Consider the following 21,148-nt stretch of genomic DNA (forward strand, 5'->3'; position numbering starts at 1 on the left):
ATTAGCCTTTGATTTTCATCTAATAAAATCTAATAGCCTATATAAATATAGCTCATTCAATAAGCACATAATGGTTGAGCTCGTTTTAGACTTATCAAAATTACCAACTTAATTCTTTAATTTACAATATGACAAAACACGAAAAGCCCTTGAAGGACCGATGATACTCTAGGCTTTTTTACATATATAAATTAAAAAAAAATCAATATTACATGATTTTCGTTCTTCTTTAATTTATATAAATTTTAAAATTTGTTATCTTAAATATTTTTAAAAATACTTATTTTTAAAAAATAGTAAGTGTTACGGTAGGTAACCGGAGATTAATGCTATGGATGGCGTTTGGCGGCCCAAGTGTGTGAAGGAGGAGAACTCCGGATGGGTCTTCAACTCGAGGGGCTCCGTCCGACTTGTGCTCGTGAGTGAATGGGGGGTGGTACCTGCAAAGACACTCCGATGCCTAAGTTAGCAAGGGTGTGAGCAGGTCTGGAGAGTATTGGGCTTAGAGATACCTGAGGGGCGTCAGTGTATTTATAGTGGTGAGCCAATAACCACCGTTGGAGTAGTGCCGTATCTTTAGGGTGTTAACCGTCCCTATTATCTTGGGGAGGTTAAGATATGGCTTTATGAAGCGGTTAGAGAGATTTTAGGGGCGGTTACTCATTTGAATGAGTGTTTACCTGCCAGCTAATCTCACATCCGACTTCTTTGGACCAAGTCGTGGTTTATACCGACTACTTATGTGGAGGTCGGTACTTAGCTAGGCTTAACCCTTCAGGTTAGGCCTTTTAATTGGACCTGGGCCCTTGCATTGGGCCAGGGTATGAACAGTAAGCATAAACACATTTTTTATAGGAATTTATATTTTTAAAAGACAAACATTTTTTGAAAAAGTTTTATCACGTGTGTTTATTTTTTAGAACAAGACAAGACACGAACAACAAGATATAAATGATAGAGATATAAAATTTTGTGTTTTTATATTTTATTTGGTGATAAATTAAAATAAATTATAAAAATTTAATTTATTTTTATCTTTTATCCCAAAAATTTAAAAAAAATAAAAAATAAAATTATAAAAATTAACAAAAATAATAAAAAAAATAAAAAATAAATTATATTCTTTATTAATATTTCTATGTTTTTTTTATTAGAATAAATACAAATATATTAATTTAATATTTTTAAATACTATTTTTATATTTGTATATTTCTAAGTGTTGTGTCCATATAAACAAACGCAATCCAAATGGCCTACAACCTTGGCCTTTTATACTCACTCACTCATCCATCACTATTCTCGAACCTCACCCCACCCGATTATCCATCAAGAAATTTATCGCATTCAATGTCCTCTTTTTTTTGGTGTCTTGTCGGATTCAATATCTATTGTTTTAAAATGTTTAAATAAATCCAATGAGAGAGATTCTCGCCAATCCCCTAAATTGGGCTTAATAAACGAGGCGGCCCAGCATGCTTCCGTGATTGGATTGGGTTAAGAAGGCCTGCTAAATCTCCTACTTAATGAGCAATAATTCATCCACACTCTTAAATAGAATTTGGATACGTAAAGCTTAGGCCCATTATCTTACCAAACAAAAAAAATTGATAAGAATTAATTCTTCGTTTAGGAAATATAATGAGAAAAAAAAATAATTCATACACATAAAAACATGTTGCAATATGCAAAAATAAAAAAAGAGCAATGCTAGGGGTAGCAATTTTTGTGATTGTTAGCCATCAATTAGCCATCAATGATGATTTGATGGTGTGAGATTGGTGTGAAATTTTATCCAATGGCTCACCTTCCTCTGCTGGTTACATGCTGGCCAAAATTCAATAAAACTGCTGGCCTCTAGACATTTCTATAAAAAAATAACACATAATTTGGAACGGTTCTTGTGCTGCTGCTACCAAGAACTATGTATCCAACACCAGTTTTAGAGTGAAACCATTCACGGTGGCTTTGTCAATGACTTGGTGATGGATGCTCTATTGCCCAAGACCAATCACTGGGCAAGAACTGCTTCTGTTATATCACTGAGGTTGTTCTGTGGCTGCTCAAGTGGTGAGTTATGTAATCAGAGATGGGGATAGCATTGAAGCAGTGAATGCCATTGACAATCCTGATAATGTCATTGTTGGTTGTCTGTTTTATATACCTCTCAATTCAAGTGAGTGATGATTCTCCTTCAACTGCATAGAGCAGACACCTTTATTTGATTGATTCATGTAATGAACATTTTTGTATTCCATGTTACTGCATTGCAGTTCCTGGATGTAATGAACATTTTTGATAATTTTTCAGGTATAGTTTAAGTAAGGATATAATGAATAACTTGTGTATTTTAACTGTCTGAATTTCGAACCATACAATATGATTGTCTGTGAAGTAATTGTAAAGATGCACTTTTTCTTTTACAGCTGATCAAGTCAATCATAATGGTTGGATTTTTCTTATCATATTGAGCATTATTCTGGGTATTACTCTGACCCTAAGATCATCAAAATGTATTGCTGAAGCAAGTAATCAAGTAAACGATGATGAGGAAGGATAGACGATGGTGAATCCAGCAATCTCCAAATTACAGTTTCAAAACCTTCAAGTAATCAACCTCACATTAGATTCTCCACTATACACATGTTCAGGAGGCTATGCATAACTTATATTTGTTACTGCAGCTACAAGACCTGATATATTTGGCATGGAGAAGCCTATTGTTTTAGCATACTTAAGAGATTTTTGGCGCAACTAATGGTTTCGCTGATTCAAATCTGCACACAGAACAGATGGTTCTGTTTACTATGGTCTATTCAGGGACCAGGTTTGTGGCTAAGTTACTAAATCTGTTCATAGGGAAGTTATGATTTTCATACTGTTTCTGATATGCATGTAAATCCTTCTAGGAAGTTGCTATTAAAAGGATGACAACTACACAAAGTAAAGAATCTATGATAGAATTGAAAGCTATGTGCAGGGTTCATCATGTTGGTCATTTCACTGTTGTTCAAAGTAAATTATATGCTCTGATTTTGGAGCTAAATGCTTGGCATTTGAAGGTTGAGTCCCATATTTTTGTTACTTCGTTCAAGGTAGAATTTATCGGTTATGCAGCTAGTCATGGTGACGAGATTTTCTTGATTTATGAATATGCTCGAAAGGGGTTTATTCAGAAGCCATTTACATGATCCTCAAAATAAGGGTAACATCGTGAAGATGCTTTGATGTTTGTCATGTATATAAATTCACCCTCAAATTGAAAATGATTCACCAAACATTCCTCTAAAATATAGAGTTAAAGATCCTTCATTTTTTGTTCTTGGATCATGAGGGCTCAGATTGCGCTTGATGCTGCTAGGGACCTTGAATACATACATGAGCATACAAAAGCTCATGATGTCCATCAAGATATCACCACAAGCAACATTTTACTTGATGCTTCCTTTAGAGGCAAGGTAAAACCAAAACATTTCTCTATGCCATATGATTTTCTTTTCTCTAATTGTCAGATCTCTCCTTCTCTCTTTGTAGCTAAAAGAAATGTTGGAGAAGCTGCAACAAGAAAAATTGCTACTTCATATGGATATCTTGCTCCAGAGTAATTAAGTAATTTACATCCAGACACTCAACAGGCACAATCATTCAAAGTGAATTGAAATGATTACAACTTTTAAAATCTTAATATTGTGCATATACTTGGGAGATGGCCTTGCAATGACCAAGAGTGATGTCTTCGCATTTGGAGTTGTTCTTTTCGAGATCATATCAGGGAACTGAAGGTGTGGCGACAAATAATCCTGACAGACGTTCCATTGGCATCTGTTGTAAGTTCTGCTTTCAGAAGATGTAACTATTAAGTAAAGATAGTGTACCTCAATAATCACAACATGACATTTCAAGGTGTGTGTTTGCTTTTCAGCTTTAGTTTTTAGAACTTCATTAGCATTTGTCTCATTCTTATCATAGAAACTTAACCTGCACAAAAAGTTTGAAGTAGGATTGCTAGGCTTATATGTATAACTAATAGCAGAGTCTCATTCCTTTTTTGTGGAATTTAGTTTAGAGTTTCTGATATAAAAGAAAACCTCACTCTCCCTCTTTGAGGTTCTGATGTAATCTGAGCTCTCTCACTTTATACCAATTCTTCTTCTTCAACACTCATTGCAGATGGTTTCCATTCTTAGGAGCACGTCAAGCCTGAGAGACAACATTGATCTTAGCATGATGAATCTGTACCCTTATGATAATGTATTTAAGGTAAGTGTGTTTCTCCTATTTCAAAACCTTAGAAAATTGAAGGTTCTTCATCTCATTATGATCCAGAAAACTGTAATTTCTCAAAATCTCACCCCACAAGTTTGTTGTTTGCATAGATGGCCTAATTCTGGGAGATAATTTACAAAGCAAGGCTTTCTTTTTTCTCATATCTTGCATTACACCCTCATATCCATTGGATCAGCGACTTGTCAGGGATTTGGTGGTTCAACACCTTTGTCCATTGCCCTGAGTTAAGTCTTATAATTTGTCACACATGATCCTTTTCTTGGCAGGAATATGTAACATTGCAATTTTTACATACTGATCTCATAATTGTTTTTGACAATTTTTTAAGTTAAAATGCAATACTGATGCACCATTTTCCAGGATCTTGGTAAATAATACACCTTCGTATTGACGTGAGACTACAAATATTAAATACATTAATGGGTGTCACAGATAGTGGAATATTGTGATACATTATAGCTAATATCAAAATACAACCTTATTTAACAAGTGAAGCTAACACCCTGCGCGGTGGAATGAATGATTTACGAGAATGAAGAACTGCCCAATTATCAATCAAGAGAACATCTCCTTTCTGCCATGGAATAGCAACAGATTCTTCCTCAAGTAGTTTGAGACAATCATAGACTACATCAGATGGTAATGGCTGGCCATCACCAAAGGTAACAGCCTTCACAGGATCATTCCTTTCATCCTCCCAGCCAGTGTATGCAGCCACCATGCTATTGAACCATATCTTCCGGTTTCTGCTCTTATCATACTTCACTGCTGGGATTGGACCCATGATTGTTTTCACCCCATCTTCCAACCACTCCAACTTCATTCCCAGTTTAGTAGCCCTGCAAGAGTTTCATTCATATGAGCTATGCATGTTCCACAAAATAAGGCAAATCTATGGCATATTTTGAAGAAGGGTTATCATCTTCACCTAAGACCCTTATGTACAACAATCCATGCTCCTCTAACCGCTCAACGAACTCAGGGTACCTCTTCTTCATCTTTTCATACACAACATGGCTCAGAACTATTGGTGTCTCCCCTCCACTCGCAGGCTCCACTTCACAGAAAAAGAACAACTTTGAAGGAAATTCCGGAACCTGTTCCACAAAACCCCACCAATTAAGAGAAAGATTGCAGCTTTATATATATATAAAAAAATACTGAATTTCACGTGAAATGAAGTAGCATCTTACCTGGGCCATTTCATGGTGGAAAGGGATTTTCTGATCGGGTGGGGACTCATTGGCGGTGAAGACACGACCAACAACGTTGGTGCGAGGGGCGGCGCCACCAACGTAGGGAAGCTCGTCATAGCCGAAGGCTTCGACGACGTCGTTGAAGTCGGAGGCGGTGTTGACGGTGAATCCCCTAAAAAGCAGAGCACCCGATTTCAGAAGCAACGATTCTAAGTAGGGCTTATGGGCTTTAATGGAGCGCGTAAGTGGAAGAACAGTTGCTGAAGAAGAAGGAGGAGAGAGTACAGCCGGGAAAGAAACTCCATCGAAAAGCTTCTGCTGAGGAACCTTAATTTCTACGAACGACTCTGCAGCCGTCACTGCCATGGTTTCGTTCCCGCGATCTACTTAGTTAGTTAGGTAAGAGGGTAGTTTTATTAATAAAATAAATAATAATAATAAAAATAATAATCCTCCACGTGGACGGAAATTGCAACCAGGTTCATCGTAACTCATAAGTCACCGGATAACGTAAGTACGTAACATAACAATTGGGCTATTGGGCCTCTCTTCATCAAAGGCCCATTTCAATGCCAAAAACAGTTCATAATCTAGTTATGTTCTTGACCAAAAATAAAAAAAAAATCTAATTATGTTAAATTAATAAAATACAAATTATAATTAAATCGTATTTGCTGGTCGTTTTTTTTTGCCGCAGCTGCAGAATCATTAAGGTTTAAACCCTAACGAACTGAAACTCTTTCTTTCTCGTGTGTGAATTCTAAAGCCCTAAAGTAACAGTGGTTGAGAATGGCGGAACCGAGTGAGTTGAGTCGCTACATTGAGTCATACGTCGATTCTTCTTCGACTCCAGCTCAACAGGTTCAATTCCTTTCAGCTAATAATTATTTCATCTCTGCTTTTTAATCAAAACAGTTGAATTGTTGGTGATGATGATGATGATGCTCATGTCAATGCAGGCTGCTAGTTTGGACTCAGTTGGGTGTCTTGTGAAATCTGATTCCTTAACTCTGGAAGCTCTGGTGTGTTTCACTTCCTTAACAAATGAAAGTAAAATAAAAAATATACATTTTTTCATGCATCAGTTAATTTGTGTCTTTTCTTGTTTTCCGTCTGTTTCAAAATTCAGGTTCGAGAGTTGCAGATTTATTTGACAACAACAGATAATGTTATTCGTGCAAGAGGTGCGTTTTTGCTTAATTTTCCTGGTTGCTATTTTTTTTTTTTTTTTTGCATGCAGCGTAGCAAGCAATTCTTCTGAATAGGATTCCAGTAGGAAGCTACTGCATTCTGATCACTGCCCCAACAACTGATATGGCAGTTGATTGAGTTTTTCTCTATCTTAATATATATGCTATGATTTTGTAGAAATTCACTTCTGTATATTTGTGTGTATTTCATACACATTCTAACAGGTAGCGTTGACGAACGTGTGTGTGTGTGTGTGTATGGATGTGCATTATCTTTTACTAGTTTAATCTTCAAAATAATCTTCAGTACATGTCTGTGTCTCTTGGAAAACTTCAGGAATCCTGCTTCTAGGTGAGGTGCTTAAGCGTATTGAGTCGAAACCTCTTGGCAGTGCAAATATACATACCTTGGTTGTGTTCTTCAAGGACAGGCTGGTCAGTATGAATATTTCTTCTTAAAGTTTTTTGTTTGAATTTCTTTTTAATTGAGTTTTTTTCCCCTGTCAAAATTATTCTAATTTGTTTCTGTCAATGGATTTCTTACTTCATCTGTTGATTGGATTGAGACAATTTCATGGTTTTGATTGGGATTTTGATGCTTTGATTATAAGCTATATAATTACTGAGACAAATTTTCATGGTATTCTCTAATTGCCATGAACAATATAATATTGTTCATGATCAGGCAGATTGGAGAGCACTACGAGGTGCACTTATTGGTTGCTTGTCACTGATAAGGAGAAAAAGTGTGGTGGGGATGGTAACTGGTACTGATGCCAAAGCCATTGTTCAGTCCTTTCTAGACTACATTCAAGTTCAGTCCTTAGGACAGTATGACAGGAAGGTAAATTATTGTTACAGCTAGAAAGCAAATACTTCCTTCTGCAGTATGAATTAGAATTTTCCAAAGACAAAAAATACAGTAAATTCTCTTTGGAATAATTCCAGAAAAAGAACTCTTGTTGAAATGAAGTCAAACTGATCATATACTGGCTTAAATTTTGATAACTAACCTTTTTTATATTGGGTGCAAAACCCTTTTCTAATGCTAATTATTTTTATTGGGATTTTTTCCGTGATTCTCCTTTATTAGTTGCATCTAAGCTATATTTAAAATGCACTCCACTGTTAACCTCTTTTTTTATTTTCTCCTGCAGCTATCCCTTGAACTACTTGATTGTCTGCTAGAACGCTACTCCGACGTGCTTGCTTCACTGGTAGTCCTAGCTTCTATAAACTTCTATAAGGCAATATATGACCGGAGTTTCTAAGAGTAAATAGCCATTTTGGCACCCGAAAGATTCAATTTTTGACAAAATGGACCTTAATATTTATTTTGACAAAATGACTCCCGAAAAATATATTCCGTTTGACAAAGTAATCCAAACATTTGGTCAATGGTTAATTTATTTAGTCAACTGTTAACTTATTATAAAATTACTAATCTACCATTTATTCTCTCTCTCTCTCCACTTATCAGTTTATTACTACCCCATCTTATTACCATTGCAACAGTTTCCATCAACAACCCAACACCGACACCAATCTTCCCAAAACGGAAAAACACCACTACCAATCCCATTTTCTTTGTTTCTCCCATTGCGGCTGCCGTGACCTCTTCTCTCTCTCTCTCTCTCTCTCTCTCTCTCTCTCTCCTGCTGCCAACCACAACCACTGCAAGAGGACCTCCACTTCATCTGTCGTCACCATAGTCGGTCCTGCAAGCGTACCTCCACTTCATTGGCAGGCTCTCCTCGCGACTCATCGTCGCCTCTCTCTAATCATCAGTCGCATCGCCGTGCTTCGTTGTCACCTCGTGTTTTATCATCTCCCACTTTCGTTTTGAGAATGTTATAGAGCGAACTTGATTGAAACTAAATTCTTCAAAACCCACACCTTTTTTTCATTTTCTATTCCACCCACAAAACAACCTTATTTTCTTTCTTATCAGGAATTTCTCCCTCTTTTTTCTTGTTTTTCCTCTTCATCTTCTATCCATCTTTGAATTGTTCATCATTCTCTATTGAAATTCTGGATCAAGATCTGTTCTTGGTTTCTCTGTAGCCTGCGATTATGGATATCTAATTTCACAACACCTCACACTACTCTTTATTGTTAGGATTTATTGTGTTTTTCCCCTATTTGATTATTAAATTAGATTTGATCATCCATTATTTGATTATTGTGAAATCAGTTTTTGAGACTTTGTTTTGTTCCTTTGTTCATTGCTATTTGGGAGTTTTCTGGTTGATTTAGGAGTGATTATTAGGTTAATATTTTACACATTTTGGTTAATGCAATGGAGAATTGGAGATCGATTATGGTGGTGGAGAAAGCGGAGGTGGGGGTAGGGGGAGGATGTGTGGTGATGTAGGTGAAGGATGGAGGAATGGTGGTAGGTAATGGTGAGAGAGAGTGTGGGTAAATTTGTAATTTTATAAGAAAAGTGAAGGATAAATTAGTACTTTCATGAAAAATTTGAAGTTGACTAGGTAAATTAACCATTGACCAAACATTTGGGTCACTTTGTCAAACGAAATATATTTTTTGGAGGTCATTTTGTCAAAAATAAATGTTGAGGTCCGTTTTGTCAAAAAATGAATCTTTCGGGTGCCAAAATGGCTATTTACTCAGTTTCTAATAAATGACTAAATCTAAACAGCATAATTTTTGAAGCAAAATATTAGTTGGACTGGTCTTTTCTCAACATATAGTTAAATATTATATAAATTATTAAATTGACCATGTTGAATCGGCTATATTTATACCCTTCTTTGATTATACTTCCGTTTTCTTCCATTTAGGGCAGACTAGACAAATTTCTTTGATTTATATCTAATTGCTTAGGTTTGTTGCTTCTTGCAACCAAAGTATATTACCACCCATTTCATTATATAGTAACTGTTTTTTATAATTGAGTGTCAATTGATGTGTTTTAAAATATGGTTATTTTATTGTTTTTGGACTTTATGTACTGTATAATTTGTATATATGAGACTCTTCCTTTTTCTGAGTGGTGGATGAATTTTGGTATTTACTTAATTCAATATTTTTTAATATACTGAAAACATTGAGATACAAAATATTCAAGTTCAATAGGAGAGGATAGGATATCCTACTAAATGGAATGAACATATGATGGCAAATATGCGACTTAAATTCTGCAATCCCAAATTAATCTATGCAAGTATTATTTAAATTCGTAATTACAAGGCATTGGTTCTTCACTCTCTTGCAGGGCGAGGAACTTATTTATGGAATTTGTGAAGCTGTGGATATAGAAAAGGATCCAGAGTGTTTAATGCTCATTTTTCATATTATTGAGACTGTCGGAAAATTATATCTTGATCCATCTGGTCCAAATACAAACTTTGTTGAAGAAATTTTTGATATTTTAGAAGCCTACTTTCCTATTCACTTTACACATGTAAGTCTCTAATCTTTTGCATATTTCTCCCAATTGAATATCTTCTATAATGCATACTCATTTCCATACATCATTAAGCATATATGTTCCAGAAAATGTTTTTAGTACTAATATGAATGGTTATATCGTGTTACATTGGAGACTGACAAGATGCACATTCTATTTGTATTCTGACTGTTATTTATTTGTAATCTGGATTTCTGTTTCTCTACCAGCCAGTGGGTGATGATGCTCATGTTCAAAGAGATGATCTGTCAAGAGCTTTGATGGTATGTGGAACTTCCATTCGAAGTTTGTGGTGTCTTTCCTGTTTTATTTTCTCACAGTACTTGTGATTTTTAATTATTTTGGGAGAACCCTTGGTCCTGTTATGTTTGCTTTACCCAAAAAGAGGAAATGCAAATTTTCTTGCATTTATATTATAACTATCTATACTAAGTCTTCATTTCATGCAACTTGGTTGCTTGTCATCCAAAAATAATGGAATGTTTGTAATATTTTATATCTTCCATTCAAAAACTGGCTAGGATATGCTATTTCAGTTGTACTTTATAATATTATATTACTTTCCTGCAGGCTGCATTCTCTTCCACACCTCTTTTCGAGCCATATCTCATCCCTTTGTTACTTGATAAGCTTTCTTCCTCGCTACATTCAGCAAAGGTTGTGTTAATGGAATGTCATTCTATCATTTGTGTTACACTATAACATTATAGATTTTCTGTTTGTTTGTTTTCTATGCATTCAGATTGATTCCCTGAGGTATCTGAGAGCTTGCTCTTCCAAGTATGGAGCAGAGAGAATCACAAAATATGTACGTGCTATTTGGCCTTTAATAAAGGACATCATATCTACTTATTTGGAGGACCCAGATTTTTCTTTTACTCTAGCACCTTTGAATGGTTTTGGCCCCTCAAAGAATGAATTAGTAATAGAAGCTCTATCCCTCCTTCAGCAACTTATTTTGCAAAATAGCAATTTATTAGTTAGCTTAATAATTGATGATGAAGATGTCAACATTTGTATCAAGACAACTGCCTCTTATGAGAAATACAACGATATTCCTGTCCAAGAAAAGAAGAAACTGCATTGTGTCGGTTGTATTCTCCATGTCATGGCGAAGACTTCTCTTCCTTCCTGCAATGAAGTATTTCAGAATCATTTCTCCCGAATAATGGATAATGTGGTTTCTGTTGGAAATCTTGATAACCCACAAAATGGTGAAGTTTTTCCCTCTCAGAGAGTCAAGTTTGGATTACTTTATCTCTGCATTGAACTACTTGAAGGATGCAGGAAATTATTTTCAGTGTCTGAACACCCAGCTTTGCAGTATGTTCTTGAGCATGAAACATGCTGCACTGAGCTTCATAGGTTTTCAACTCCGTTGTTTAATGCCTTTTGTTCAGTGTTGGCATTAAGTAATGAGATATGCCCCCTTGATCCAGAGATATACATTGCAGGTGAATGCTTTTTTACTCCCCCCCCCCCCCCCCTCCTAAATGCTAATTCTTTGTTATCCAGAATTCTAACTGTATTGCTACTCTTGTTATTTGGTTCTTCACTATGAGTGTGCATTGAACTCCTAGTGTGTTCTGTGTAACAAAAGATGAAAACTTTCTGGAAAGGAAGGATCACATTTGTGAGGAAAAGACATAGACATCCTTCTAACGGACAAAACAGAAACAACAGGCAAAGTGGGTCTAAACAGCAAAACTTGAGAACATGCATATCAGTAATATAAAATACATTCGAAACTATTATTAGCATTCCGACAAAGGGTATACACTTCACATGCATACAAGTTACTTTCCGATGCAAATTTGTCTTTCTTTGGTTCATGCCTTCTGAATTTATTGTTTTATATTTTCATTGCTGACTCCTTTTTGGCTTTTGGTATTGACATGCAGTGAAGGGTTTGCAGATACTGGCTATGTTTTGTTCAGATGTTTTTCCAGTACCAATGTTACTATTTGAGGATATTTTGAAGAAACTAATGTCAATCATAATAGAGGATTCCAATAAAATGACGCTATGGGAAGCGGCACTAAAAGCATTGTTTCATATTGGTTCATTTGTTCAAAAGTTCGATGAATCTGAAAAGGCGATGAGCTACAAGAGTTTAGTCGTAGAAAAAGCTGCAGAACTGCTTTCTATCAATGATATTAATCTACCTCTTTCACTCAAAGTAAAAGCATTATCTGAGATAGGAATGACTGGAAAGATAAATATGCTGACCGTTCTTCAAGGGTTGAGAGGAGTTGTATTTGCCAATGTATCTGATGTTTGTGTATGTAATACTCTTCTGCAAATATTTCTTTCAAGGAATCGTAGAATATGTTGTTTCACTTTAGAAGTCCAGGGGTTTGTTTATTTTCTTATTGGTTATTTTAACATTTGTGCATATTAATCCCTTAGATAATATTGTGAGCTTTACTTTTGGATTTTGGGCTGTAATTCTCTGGCATGGTTCATGCAGGCCAGTAGAAATTCAAGGTCTTTTGAAACTGCTGTTCAGCTTTTGGAGTGCTATTCTTGCAAGTTGCTTCCATGGTATTCCCCTCAGCAGAGCTTATATACCACATTTCCTTTGTTGTGCCTATTTGAATTTTCTTCACTAACAGCTTAGATGTGAAATTATCTGAGATTTTGCATTGGAAATAAAAGGCTAAAGTTGTATTAACATAAACAATGGTATTAACATTGTTATGATAAAGTTTCAAAATGGTACACAACTTAAAACAACAGAACAATTTCAATCTATTACAACTAAAATTAAAATGTTCAAGGAACAAGGAGGATCTACACTGGTAGAATTTCCTGGCAATCTGATATTTTGAATTGCACATATTTGGACAGGATCCATGAGAACAGATGTTCGGAGGAGTTCATAGAGCAATTTGCTGTGGATATTTGGGCTCATGCAGGAAATTGCATGGATATTTGTGCTCCCTTTGAGGAAAAGGTAAATATTCCTGCAACTCTTATGGATTAATATTCTATGTTGATATTTGTTGAAATCCCAAAGGTGATATCATTTACATGCAAGAAAAATACTACGAAGCAGTAATATTAAATATTTTCTGCCTTTACTTCAGGGTCTTCTTGATGCATTAATGAAAGTTATGAAAGTTTCTGTAGCAAGTTGCTCTGTGGACAGTCAAAACACGATAATATTAAAAGCTTATACAGTATTGTCATCGCATACTAACTTTCAGCTAAATAAAGTTGAAAGAATGCCACTTAGTCCTGGACAGTATGACATTTCCCATAGAGATGAGTGGATACTTTCATTATTTGCATCAGCAATTATTGCAGTTTGCTCCAAGACACACATTCCAAATTTAAGAGTACTTCTGGATCTATTTATGGTAATGCATCTCAGAGGCATTGTTCCAGCTGCGCAGGCGTTGGGTTCTATAATAAATAAATTGGCTTCAAAATCCAGCAGTGCAGAAAGTTCAAGTGACCTTACCTTGGAAGAAGCTCTGGATATTATATTCTGCACGAAATTATGGTTTTCCACGTCTGATATGTTGCAGAGAACTAATAGAACAAATGGGAGTGCGATGGTTATTACTGATTTATGCCTGGGTGGTGCAAATGATAGACTGCTTCAAATCAATGCCATTTGTGGGCTCTCGTGGATTGGAAAAGGTTTGCTTATGTGTGGTCAGGAAAAGATTAAAGACATCGCTATGATTTTTATAGGGTGCTTGAAGACTGAAGTGCAACCATTGGATCCTTTAGTAATGAAATGTGCTGCTGATGCATTTCATGTTCTTATGAGTGATTCTGATGTCTGTTTGAACAAAAAATTTCATGCCATAATTAGGCCACTTTATAAGCAGCGATTTTTCTCTTCAATGATGCCAGTTTTTCAGCAGTTGATCACAAAATCTCACCCTTCATTCTCCAGGTAGGTGTTTTTTTCCCAATGGAATGTAATTTTTTAGTATTCTTTTTATTATTCTGATGCCTTAGAGACTTGAATTGTCTGCTAGAACCCTATATACGCGAACACCACATCATATTACTAATGAGTGTTTTGACTTTGGTGTTTTTATCTTTCTCTCCTTCGAATGTCTAAATTGATTTTGTTTATACTCTCAGATCTTTCTTGTATCGAGCCATGGCACATATCATATCTGATACTCCACTAATTGTTATATTAAATGACGCTAACAAGGTTAGTATGGGAAATTTTAAAATTACGAAATTATATATTTGTTAGATTCTAGTCATTACTTTCTCTATCAATGATTGATTAAAGTAATTTTCTTTGCAATAATTTGCAGCTCATACCAGTTCTCCTGGATTGCATGTCAATATTAACAGAGGATGTCCAGGATAAAGATATTTTATATGGCCTGTTGCTTTTGTTATCTGGGATATTGACCAATAAAAATGGTAATTACAATGCCTATAGAATTCATATTCTCTTATCTGAATTTTGATGGCCAAGAGGTGTGTGTATAGTAGGTTTTCATTTGTTATTACTTTTTGTCATTTGAAAGGGTAGTCCTTGAAGCAACAATTGAGTTCTCTCCATGGAATTAGTCACTTATACTTACATTAGGCTAGTTACACTCTTTGGGTGCGGCCTTTTCCTGGGATGCTGTGCACCAGGCTGCCCTTAATTGCTTTTAGTCATTTCCTTGAGAAAGAAATTTGATCAACTCCAAATTGCTAATTTCATAAGAACATTGATCATTAGACCATTATACCGGTTGCTAAGTTCTGGCGTCATACCTGGTATTTATAAATTTGTAATTAGTTAATTACCTGTGTCCCTGTTCCTTGCTCATGCAGTTGTGGCTGTTTATAGAAAGGATAAGATATAGCATGCTATCTGTGGGATATGTTTATCACTCTGCACTTTTATGTATCTTATGTATGCAGGAACAGAAGCTGTAACCGAGAATGCACATATTATCATCAGCTGTCTGACTAGACTTGTAGATTATCCTAATAAGACGGTATCAGAACTTCCTTGTAGAAATATCATTTGGCACTGGAGTTCGCTGACAGAGCTGAAAGAAATATTTTGTAGAAAGATCCAATATTCCAATGTCATATATGGTGTTAATGTTGGTTTCTCATTTTCTTGTTACGCAGCTTGTTCGAGAGACAGCTATCCAATGTCTTCTTGCCATGTCTGAGCTGCCACATGCCCGAATCTATCCTATGAGAACACAGGTTTGAATCTTTCAGCTTGAATAGATGATTATCATCTCTTGACTAATATTCTATTTGGTAACAGTTATGACTTGAATTGATTCACTTTCCCATAAGTGTTGAATACCCTTAATGCACAGCGTTGTCCACGTCTAACAGGTATTATTCATCTTAATCCTATTGATTACACCAGGTACTGCAGTCAATAGCAAAAGCTCTCGATGACAAAAAGAGAAGTGTTCGGTGCGAAGCTATCAGATGTCGGCGTGCATGGTTGGTAACTTGATCATCTTTAGTTTCGGGAAAATGAACAATTTTGTTTGATGCAACAAATTCTGTCATTGCTTCTTTTAATCATTTGATCCAGGAGCCATCATTGATATAGTTCACAATCAACTTCCCAAGCTACTGGAAGGTCCTCCCGTCCAACTTGAAGTATGATTTTCCACCAAAAGAATCAACTGCAAGTTTTTGAAATGGTGGATATTAACACTTGTAAATATCAATTTCGTTGCATGGTGGATAGTTACTTGTAAAAAGGCGAGTTTGGCAATCTGAATGTTCATTTGGGGAAAAAAAAAGAAGCAAAATGACCTTCGACACTGACATGAATGTAATATGCTAGTTTTCATCGAGTTTGTTCGATAAATATGCTGTTTATCATTTGTTCTTTCTAAGAAACACTAGCATGTTCCAAAGAAACTTAAGATCTTAAAAATTTGGCCAACAAATATACCGAATAAATAAAAACATGTTACCTTACACATTTTTACATTTTCTTATTTTTCATTATTTTCTATTTTAACAGAAAAACCTATAACTTTAAAACTGCCTACAATTGGGAAGTACAAGGTATGAGTTGAAATGGGCATATAACATGGCGATTCTCATCTCATTTTTCATCCTTCAATGGAGAATCTTAAGTCACTTCAAATTCAGCTACCAGCCACCATCAGTACAAAAACAAATTGGTGGAGAAATTATCATGAAGGTGCAGCAGCAAAATTTGCATCAAAGAATCAATCAATCATAGATGTCATCTTCTGCTCCACTAGACTGATAATTATCCTGCTGCTGCATAGCATTAGCAACCCTATGTTGCTCTTCCATGTCGTCGTCATCATCCATTTCTACGTCCCCTCCCTTCGTATTTGCATAAGCCTTAAAAGCATCAAAATATTAGATGGAACGATTTTACGACTGCAAAAGCAAATAAGAGTTTTGATGCATTAACGATGCCATACCTCAGAATCCATCAGTTCAATTGCAGCTGCGTTCGGCCGTCGCCTTACAGTCACTCTTGAAGGTATTGGAAATTGTTCAACCTCATCACCAGATCTTCCCTCTCTGGCTCTCTTTTTTCTTAAAACAAGCTTTGTAGGAAGGGGCTGCATATCAAATTAACAAATTGACAGAGTAATCAATAAATCATGAGCTATCACATTGGAAGAGATGTAAATGTGTTTCGAGGGAAATACCAAATAGCGTGCCTCTGACTCGTCAAACGAAACCAAGTACGTCGTCGGGTCATGTGCATCATCACCCCGTACCTATTGTTGGAAAATAAAGATTCCAGGAGTATTAAAAGGGAAATTGTTTACTAGATGATACATGAATGAACAACTAAGTTGGAAAAGTGTTTTAACAGAAAAATCCATGGCAACATACATCCCAGTGATATTCGCGGACCCAAGAATATGAGACGTCTTCGTTTTCGTCATATATATCCTTTGACATCTGCCACCACAAAGTTTAGATAAATCCAGCAGCTAATCACAGTATTAATTCTAATTACTTGTGCTTCAGAACCGAAGCCAAATTGAATAAGAGGCAAATCTACCTCTCCAGGTGCTGGGACCATATAAGCTAAGAATTTCTCAGGATTTGCAGGATCCAAACCCGATGCAACATAGCTTTTCATAATTGCCTGCGGGCAAAAAATAAATAGGACATGAACCAATAAATAAGTAGGACTACGATTCAAACACATACAGCAGTTAGCAACATTAATCATCACAGTGCCAAGACAGTTATTCACATTGCAAACACTGCAACTATTTTTGGAACTGTGTATGTGTGTGTGTGTGTGTGGAGAGAGAGAATAAAGTTGATAGATATTCATGTATTCTTGTGCACTTGCAAACATGGATATACATGAGTCTCCGAACAAAATCACTTTCAATTATCGTAGAACCATAAGTTACCTGCGACTCATGGGCGTCACGTGTAGATTTGTCCAACTTATTGTAGCTTTCAGAATCAGCTGTAGGAGCATTATCAAATGCCGCAACAACAAACTGATCATCGTACCTGCATAGTGGGGCAGCAAATGTCAGCTTAATTAATATGAACTCCAATGTCACAACAAAGTATGACTCTCTTAGTTCCAAATGATTCGACTTTTGTGTACAAAAATAAGAACCAGCTGATGAATAAGATACAGCTGGATAAGTTATTCTTTCAATGTATATAGGGTGTCATACCTATCAAAATCAGGCAGCAACGGCAGAATCTCAACAGGATACACATCTTTGTTAGTTGCATGAACGGGATGTGATTTAGCCGCTTCAAATGATGCTTCTATTTCCTTTATTTGTCTTTCCCTAAATGAGATCATTTGATTATAGTTAGAAGGTTATAATTACTGTCAAATAATAATTCTTTGTAAAATGACGTCAGATAAGCTAGTTGGACACCACTCTACCTGTTGTTAATATTTTCCAAAATATTGCGACCCTTCATCTCTCTCAGTTCCTTTGCTTGCTTTTCAGTAAAAGACTACAACAATATCTTCATAAGCTATTGATTGTGTTGAGAGGGTAATGCATTGTTATATTGACATAAATGTATAATACCTGTTTTGTCGATTCCATGCTTAGAGGAGATATATACTGTGTTTTGACAAGCCATGCAACACCTTTGTCAGTAGGTCTTTCTTTTCTTTTTATGCCACCTTTTTTCATTGGAGTAACAACTTCATCGTCTCGCAACAGTTCTTCATCTTCTGGTTCAAGGGGTGGTCTAACACTGGAAGGACTGTAAGAGTATATGACAAGTGAAAAAAATCATCAAACCAGCTCATTCAGCATAAATGATACATTCAAATTCAAGTTTATAAAAGGGTATGAAGATTATACTTGTAAACACTGAGATCAAGCAGGTCTAAAGGTATCCCAAGATCAGGCTCCACAAAAAGCTTGGGTTTGTACATTTTCTCCAGGGATGTGATCGTATATTTTGCATATCTACCATCATGAAATTACCAGGTAAAAAGGAAGGCATAATTAAGCCATTAGTCTAGAAAGCGCCACTGTAATATTTCCAATAAATGTCACTTATCAGTAGTATATATCCTTTAATATGAGGGATAAGATAAGTATGAGCTAGCAATTCAATCCAGCATAGCTAGTCAACATGAAAAGGGATAAAAACACACAACTAATGTAAAGTGATCAGGTTATAATTAAATGATCTTCAACCATGAATATTCTTGCAAAAGCTAGTGTTCAGCACTCAGGAATCACTTGGTTCACTCAGTATACACTCTATCTATGCTATTGGTAGCTTATAATACGTTTGATTATTTGCAGGACATATCTCATAATTCTTATTTAGTACCAGAACAGCACATCCGCCTACTAACATCTTATTAATCCATTATATCCTTACATCTTAGTAAACCAGCACTCTCACCTAAGCATCATCATCTCCATACAAGCCTGAACATTCATGCCTAACCAAAATGATTCAATAATAATAATAATAAAAGGGGGCAAAAACATTATAAACGTGTGAAACCATTAACCATTAATGACTGTGTCATCATGTGAATATATAACTCTTGGTACACTGGAAGCTAAATACTGAAATAAACATGAAATACGACCACGTACTCATCTTTGTCTTTCTTGAATGCCATTAGCTTGGGTTGTGCACTTGGATCTGGAAGTTCATTTCGGAACCTTAAATGAGAAACAGATTGCAAATTCGCAATTTGTTAGCACCGAGAGAAAACATCTAGAACAATAATTTCATGTGCTTGCAATATGAATGATTACTAACTGATGAAACATAAATCTCATTCCATAAGCATAACGCAGTGGAGGAATTAAAATAAGACCATAAACAGAACAAATCCCATAATTAATGAGAGCAATATCCAATACAATGCAAATAACTAATAAAGAGATGGTCTTGAGGAAAACCAAAAAATGAAAAGTGATTTCAACATACTCACCTCATCTTGCATAGAAATGTAGTTGGCTTCTTCAACCTATTTTCAATCCTTTCACCACTCAATAAAGGAGTAGTCCTCTTTTCTCCCATCCGTGACCCTATAACCGAACCATGCCCCTTCCCAGATACCTGAGTCTTTGGCAGAACACTGTTCTGGGAATCCTTCAGCTGCTGCCTGTGCTTCTCAAATTCTCTCTTTTTTCTCAACCTCCTTTCCTCCTCCGTCTCAGCTCTCCCAGGAGGCCCATTCGATTTCTTCATTGGCATTGGCTTCTGCTGTTTATGAGGAATGCCTCTGGCGGACTTCCCTTTACTGCGATCATGCGATTGCCTTTCCTCGTTCCTTTGACTTTGCAAAGAAGCTGAAGCAGGAGGTGGTGGTGAACTAGGGGGAGGTGGTGGTGGCATAGATGCACTGGGCGGTGGCGAAGAAGGAGGCAGTGGTGGCTGCTGCTGATTGTACTGAGAGTATTGATTAGGAGGATAGTACATTGAAGGTGCAGGTGCAGGTGGAGGTGGTGGTGGTGGTGGTGGTGGTGGTGGTGGTGGATATGGATACTGCTGATAATGGTGTGAAGCTGATGATCCATAACCAGCATTTGGAGGGAATGAAGAAGACACAGCAGGGTTTTGACTTTGACTTGGTGGACGAAACGAAGATTGAGGAAGAAAAGGCCTGTAAGAAGCCATTCCTAAATCATAAATTTTAGGGCTACCTTATTTCTATTTTCGTATCCTTCCACAATATACAAGCTGAACAGAGCTAAACCCTAAATAATCCAAACTTATTCCTAGTCCTAGATCACGCCCTCTCAATAGTAGAACCCGAAACCCTTCCAGGCATTAATTGGAAAAAAGTTCTAGTCACCTATCAAAACCTAGTCTTCGGAGATCAAAACAGTTCTCATACAAAATAATAATAATAAAGTGATACGGTCACCGAAGTTTCAAACTTTTCAGAAAAGGGTCCCGTAAAAACAGAGCCTTTGATATGGAAGATTCCAGTACCCGAATGACTGCACATAAGTCCTAACCTAAGTGGAAAAGCAGCAAGTGCAGAGAGCATAGATCGGTGATATTATTAGCAGTAATTGTGGAGAGTGAAAAAAGACGAGCTTGTGTGTTTTGAGTGGTGAGATTATGTTCTCCCTTGGAACGTTCTTGCTTTTGCTTTTGCGAGCAATCATAGTATCATACTCATACCATGTCATATTGTCATAGTGTCATGTATTGCTTCGCTACATTTTCATCTCTGATTTACTATCCATAAAGTTTAGTACTTTACTGTTCCATGCCACTTTATGAAAAACAAGGAAAATATTTTGCATGTGTATGTATGTATATATATATATATATATACTTAGCTTCCTTTGATATTTTTGCTAAGTAATTAATTGAAGGCAAAGAGAAATGTACAGTGCTTTATGTGAAAGTGAAATATATATCTGCTAATTTGTTTAAATAAATATGTTTTGTTTTTTATTCTCTCTCACTGATATTACTGCTAGCTTCCACTAATGAATCTCTGATATCTTTAGTATACATATTCTTTGTTCTTGATCTCACAAATCTCTCACTAGTTCATTATTGCTTGAAGGTTGCCAACTACTCAAGGTTTTAACAAAGAATTTCAATGTTG

At 36.1% G+C, this 21,148-nt stretch overlaps 5 protein-coding genes and 1 pseudogene across 7 annotated transcripts; 3 read left to right on the plus strand and 3 right to left on the minus strand.

Moving 5' to 3' along the window:
- The first annotated feature begins 1,983 nt into the window (after positions 1–1,983).
- Positions 1,984–4,076, plus strand: LOC112703097 (uncharacterized; annotated as a pseudogene).
- LOC140174367 (lysM domain receptor-like kinase 3) lies at positions 3,328–4,676 on the plus strand. Its single transcript, XM_072198811.1, has 5 exons — positions 3,328–3,456; positions 3,511–3,599; positions 3,771–3,825; positions 4,169–4,258; positions 4,614–4,676. The coding sequence occupies exons 1-5, from the start codon at positions 3,328–3,330 to the stop codon at positions 4,674–4,676; spliced, it is 426 nt and encodes a 141-aa protein (XP_072054912.1).
- Positions 4,650–5,847, minus strand: LOC112703096 (clavaminate synthase-like protein At3g21360). Its single transcript, XM_072199486.1, has 2 exons — positions 5,479–5,847; positions 4,650–5,382 (listed from the first exon to the last, which is right to left on the minus strand). The coding sequence occupies exons 1-2, from the start codon at positions 5,845–5,847 to the stop codon at positions 5,149–5,151; spliced, it is 603 nt and encodes a 200-aa protein (XP_072055587.1). The 3' UTR covers positions 4,650–5,148.
- On the minus strand, positions 4,764–5,108 carry LOC140174368 (clavaminate synthase-like protein At3g21360). The gene has a single exon (XM_072198812.1). It carries the CDS (start codon positions 5,106–5,108, stop codon positions 4,764–4,766), a length of 345 nt encoding a protein of 114 aa, XP_072054913.1.
- LOC112703092 (MMS19 nucleotide excision repair protein homolog) lies at positions 5,744–15,922 on the plus strand. Of its 3 annotated transcripts, XM_072199485.1 has the most exons (21): positions 5,744–5,880; positions 6,179–6,342; positions 6,441–6,503; positions 6,611–6,665; positions 7,009–7,106; positions 7,357–7,515; positions 7,829–7,888; positions 9,910–10,098; positions 10,314–10,367; positions 10,675–10,761; positions 10,847–11,558; positions 12,006–12,385; positions 12,575–12,648; positions 12,955–13,060; positions 13,194–14,014; positions 14,209–14,284; positions 14,394–14,505; positions 14,998–15,074; positions 15,214–15,294; positions 15,467–15,546; positions 15,641–15,922. In XM_072199485.1, the coding sequence occupies exons 2-21, from the start codon at positions 6,271–6,273 to the stop codon at positions 15,651–15,653; spliced, it is 3,369 nt and encodes a 1,122-aa protein (XP_072055586.1). In that variant the 5' UTR covers positions 5,744–5,880; positions 6,179–6,270; the 3' UTR covers positions 15,654–15,922. The 3 variants fall into 3 exon arrangements, with proteins under 3 accessions (XP_072055586.1, XP_025610194.1, XP_025610195.1); XM_025754409.3 differs by lacking the exon at positions 5,744–5,880 and having other exon boundaries at positions 6,144–6,342; XM_025754410.3 differs by lacking the exons at positions 5,744–5,880; positions 10,675–10,761 and having other exon boundaries at positions 6,149–6,342.
- LOC112703093 (protein PAF1 homolog) lies at positions 15,882–21,025 on the minus strand. The gene is made up of 12 exons (XM_025754411.3): positions 19,511–21,025; positions 19,167–19,235; positions 18,411–18,518; positions 18,129–18,309; positions 17,978–18,051; positions 17,757–17,876; positions 17,478–17,583; positions 17,114–17,200; positions 16,942–17,010; positions 16,752–16,823; positions 16,518–16,661; positions 15,882–16,434 (listed from the first exon to the last, which is right to left on the minus strand). Exons 1-12 carry the CDS (start codon positions 20,197–20,199, stop codon positions 16,297–16,299), a joined length of 1,857 nt encoding a protein of 618 aa, XP_025610196.1. The 5' UTR covers positions 20,200–21,025; the 3' UTR covers positions 15,882–16,296.
- Positions 21,026–21,148: the final 123 nt, after the last annotated feature.

This window comes from Arachis hypogaea, chromosome 7 (assembly GCF_003086295.3).
Source record: "Arachis hypogaea cultivar Tifrunner chromosome 7, arahy.Tifrunner.gnm2.J5K5, whole genome shotgun sequence".
Classification (NCBI taxonomy): Eukaryota; Viridiplantae; Streptophyta; class Magnoliopsida; order Fabales; family Fabaceae; genus Arachis; species Arachis hypogaea.

What these genes read in the sequence shown, in the direction of transcription:
- LOC140174368 (XM_072198812.1), bottom strand. Translation starts at nt 5,108, where the DNA reads ATGAAGTTGGAGTGGTTGGAAGATGGGGTGAAAACAATCATGGGTCCA.
- LOC112703092 (XM_072199485.1), top strand. Translation starts at nt 6,271, where the DNA reads ATGGCGGAACCGAGTGAGTTGAGTCGCTACATTGAGTCATACGTCGAT. An exon ending in CTTCGACTCCAGCTCAACAG is followed by an intron (nt 6,343 to 6,440) that starts GTTCAATTCCTT and finishes ATGTCAATGCAG; the next exon opens with GCTGCTAGTTTGGACTCAGT. An exon ending in TATTAAATGACGCTAACAAG is followed by an intron (nt 14,285 to 14,393) that starts GTTAGTATGGGA and finishes AATAATTTGCAG; the next exon opens with CTCATACCAGTTCTCCTGGA.
- LOC112703093 (XM_025754411.3), bottom strand. Translation starts at nt 20,199, where the DNA reads ATGGCTTCTTACAGGCCTTTTCTTCCTCAATCTTCGTTTCGTCCACCA. An exon ending in TCCGCGAATATCACTGGGAT is followed by an intron (nt 16,824 to 16,941) that starts GTATGTTGCCAT and finishes TTCCAACAATAG; the next exon opens with GTACGGGGTGATGATGCACA. An exon ending in AGTCAGAGGCACGCTATTTG is followed by an intron (nt 16,662 to 16,751) that starts GTATTTCCCTCG and finishes TTTGATATGCAG; the next exon opens with CCCCTTCCTACAAAGCTTGT.
- LOC112703096 (XM_072199486.1), bottom strand. Translation starts at nt 5,847, where the DNA reads ATGGCAGTGACGGCTGCAGAGTCGTTCGTAGAAATTAAGGTTCCTCAG. An exon ending in TCCACCATGAAATGGCCCAG is followed by an intron (nt 5,383 to 5,478) that starts GTAAGATGCTAC and finishes TTTGTGGAACAG; the next exon opens with GTTCCGGAATTTCCTTCAAA.
- LOC140174367 (XM_072198811.1), top strand. Translation starts at nt 3,328, where the DNA reads ATGAGGGCTCAGATTGCGCTTGATGCTGCTAGGGACCTTGAATACATA. An exon ending in ACGTTCCATTGGCATCTGTT is followed by an intron (nt 3,826 to 4,168) that starts GTAAGTTCTGCT and finishes CACTCATTGCAG; the next exon opens with ATGGTTTCCATTCTTAGGAG. An exon ending in CTTATGATAATGTATTTAAG is followed by an intron (nt 4,259 to 4,613) that starts GTAAGTGTGTTT and finishes CAATTTTTTAAG; the next exon opens with TTAAAATGCAATACTGATGC.